Source organism: Salvelinus sp. IW2-2015, unplaced genomic scaffold, assembly GCF_002910315.2.
Source record: "Salvelinus sp. IW2-2015 unplaced genomic scaffold, ASM291031v2 Un_scaffold1706, whole genome shotgun sequence".
In the NCBI taxonomy this organism is placed as follows: Eukaryota; Metazoa; Chordata; class Actinopteri; order Salmoniformes; family Salmonidae; genus Salvelinus; species Salvelinus sp. IW2-2015.
The window spans coordinates 166,643-169,040 of NW_019943097.1; the positions used below are offsets into that span (position 1 = coordinate 166,643).

The 2,398-nt window shown below is 44.4% G+C and overlaps 1 protein-coding gene across 1 annotated transcript in view; it reads right to left on the reverse strand.

Annotated features, from left to right (window-relative positions):
* LOC112071743 (cingulin) overlaps positions 1-2,079 on the reverse strand; it is a 30,675-nt gene extending 28,596 nt beyond the window's left edge. Inside the window, 1 exon segment of the mRNA XM_070439493.1 lies at positions 2,052-2,079. Coding sequence (XP_070295594.1) covers positions 2,052-2,079 — 28 coding nt within the window.
* Positions 2,080-2,398: the final 319 nt, after the last annotated feature.

Sequence of the window (2,398 nt, forward strand, 5' to 3'; positions counted from 1 at the left end):
CTCTATCCTTCCCTCCCTCCATCCCACCTCCCTCTATCCATCTTCCTAACCTCTATCCCTCCCTCCCTCACCTCTATCCCTCCCTCCCTCACCTCTATCCCTCCCTCATCCATCTCTCTAACCTCTATCCCTCCCTCCCTCCATCCATCTCTCTAAACTCTCCAGCCTTCCCTACATCCCCCTAACCTCTCTCTAACCCTCCCCTTGGTTCCAAATCTCTGTCTCTCTCTCTGGAGAGAAGCACATGAGGCAGCTGACCGGACCTGTAACAGAGATTGACTGTGGATACTTGTCTGAGGTTAAGACCAGCAGGCTTCTGTTAAGCCAGTGCTTCACACCATGTACTTTAGAGAGAATAGGTAAGGGGCGGTGCCCTGCAGTCTAACAACAGACTACAGTGTGACCAGGTGAAGGAGTCCTCACTCAGACTCTAGAGTCCTCAGGTTACTGACTCCCTTAAGGCGTCAGCATGCTTCAGTTCAGCTGGCGCCTAGCCGAGACCTTTGCTTGAAAAACAAGGGGGGGGGGGCGGCAATAGTACTGTTTTTCCATTTTAAGACGCCGTAGCCAGTATACACTTCCTCAAAATAGTCTGAATGAATAACTCAAGTAAACTGTCATTAATTTTGACGTTTTTGCAGAGGAGATCTTAGAGGAAATAAAAATAAAATCTACARCTAAGATGTTTGGTGCAGTTGTCATTCATCTCTCGTTGAATAACAACAAAAACTATTGAAGAATCCCTACTGTTGACCAATCACCGACGAAGGGCGTAGACTTCGGCTTGCCTCAAGAAAAAATGTGTGCCCGAACAGCCAAAACGAACAAAAGTCCAAAATGATTTTTTTTTTAAGTCCAAATGTCGTGGTAATATATGCACAAACTCTTCCGAACTGTTTCAGCTGGGATGCATGCAGGCGCCTTTAGTGTCTCCTAACCCGCCGGCTCTGCTATCAAATTTAATTCTCCCGCACTGAATTGAATTAAGGCCACCTCCATCTCTGGGGAGGGATTGGAGAATTAGGAGAGAGAGTGTGGAAAGGGACCACTGGAGTATGGAGTCATGGCTGTGGCTGTCTTTGATTCATTCAATAGTGAGAGTAGAGAGCATAAAGTCAGTAGGCTAGAAATCTTTTTTCCTACTTAGCCTCCTCTAAGTTTCATCACGATACTGGACTGTATTCTACAACCAAGGCCTTGTCCCTGCATATAGGGCAGTGCTTCAGTGAAAGCACCTGAAAGAGGATGGTCTTACATGMGTGTGACTGTCTCCTTCTGTGGTGACAAATAGATTACATATCATGACTGATGTTGGGCCCTATAAAATCAGGTCTATTTTTTGCCTGATTTCTCCGTTTTGTTTTTCTAGGTTTCTGTTTTTCACAGTTTATTCAGGTTCACTCAAAATCACACTTTAATAGAAAAACAAAAGAAAATATTGTTCAAATATTGTTGAATTCCATTTTAGTGTCTAGATTCTGTGTTCCATCCACAACACGGATTTTATAGGGCCCTACTGATGACTGTCAGTCATGAGTGGCTGGTGGCTGAAATACCAAAGACTTTGCACATTAATGCTGCTGTCATTAGAAAATGTAAACACACCAACTTGGGTCCCCAAGACAGTCCTTCAGTTAAGACTGTTTCCTTGGTGATTGGCAATTGATCCCTTCATTACATTCTTGACTTGGACCAGTCCCTTTTCCACTCCTCTCACACTCAAACAGCCATTTCTTCCTCTCTGATTCTAATGGCAATCATTGGCATAACAAAGAAGACGTCAGTGTTGCCAAATAGAACACAAACACCAAATAGAAGCACCTAATACACCCCTCCAGTCACCCACATTCCACACTGTGATGCTCAGTAAACAGCCCCGATATAAACACACCTCTCTACCTGCACACTCAGGGCGTCATCGCTCTAAGAGCATTCAATCTGTAAACAGTCTTATCGCGCTCTGCTCACTCTCCCTCTGCCCAAGCTGCTCTCTCGCTGTGACCTGTTGCCAAACAGCAGTGTCCACTACAGCTGAGAACTTCGTCTCCCACCTCGGTCCGCATCAATACGCACTGCCATGCCGTGAAATTATACATACTAACAGAACCAAAATAATGCATAGACATCAACAGTCAAGTTATACAATTCAAGAACATCATCTAACAAAACATTGAACACTTGCGAGATCTTGCCCATCAGATATGAACGATACACCCTTGCCACTTGTGTACTTCTGCTAGTTCAACATGTCCACAGGATAATCACTGAGAATGTTGGCAAATAAATTACAGAGAAATGGTAATAGTTAGATAACTTACAAGTGGCGTCTCTTTTGAACCGAAGTTCGCTGGCTACATTGAATTCTTCAGTGTACCCTGCAATCAATAACTCTCGCAGC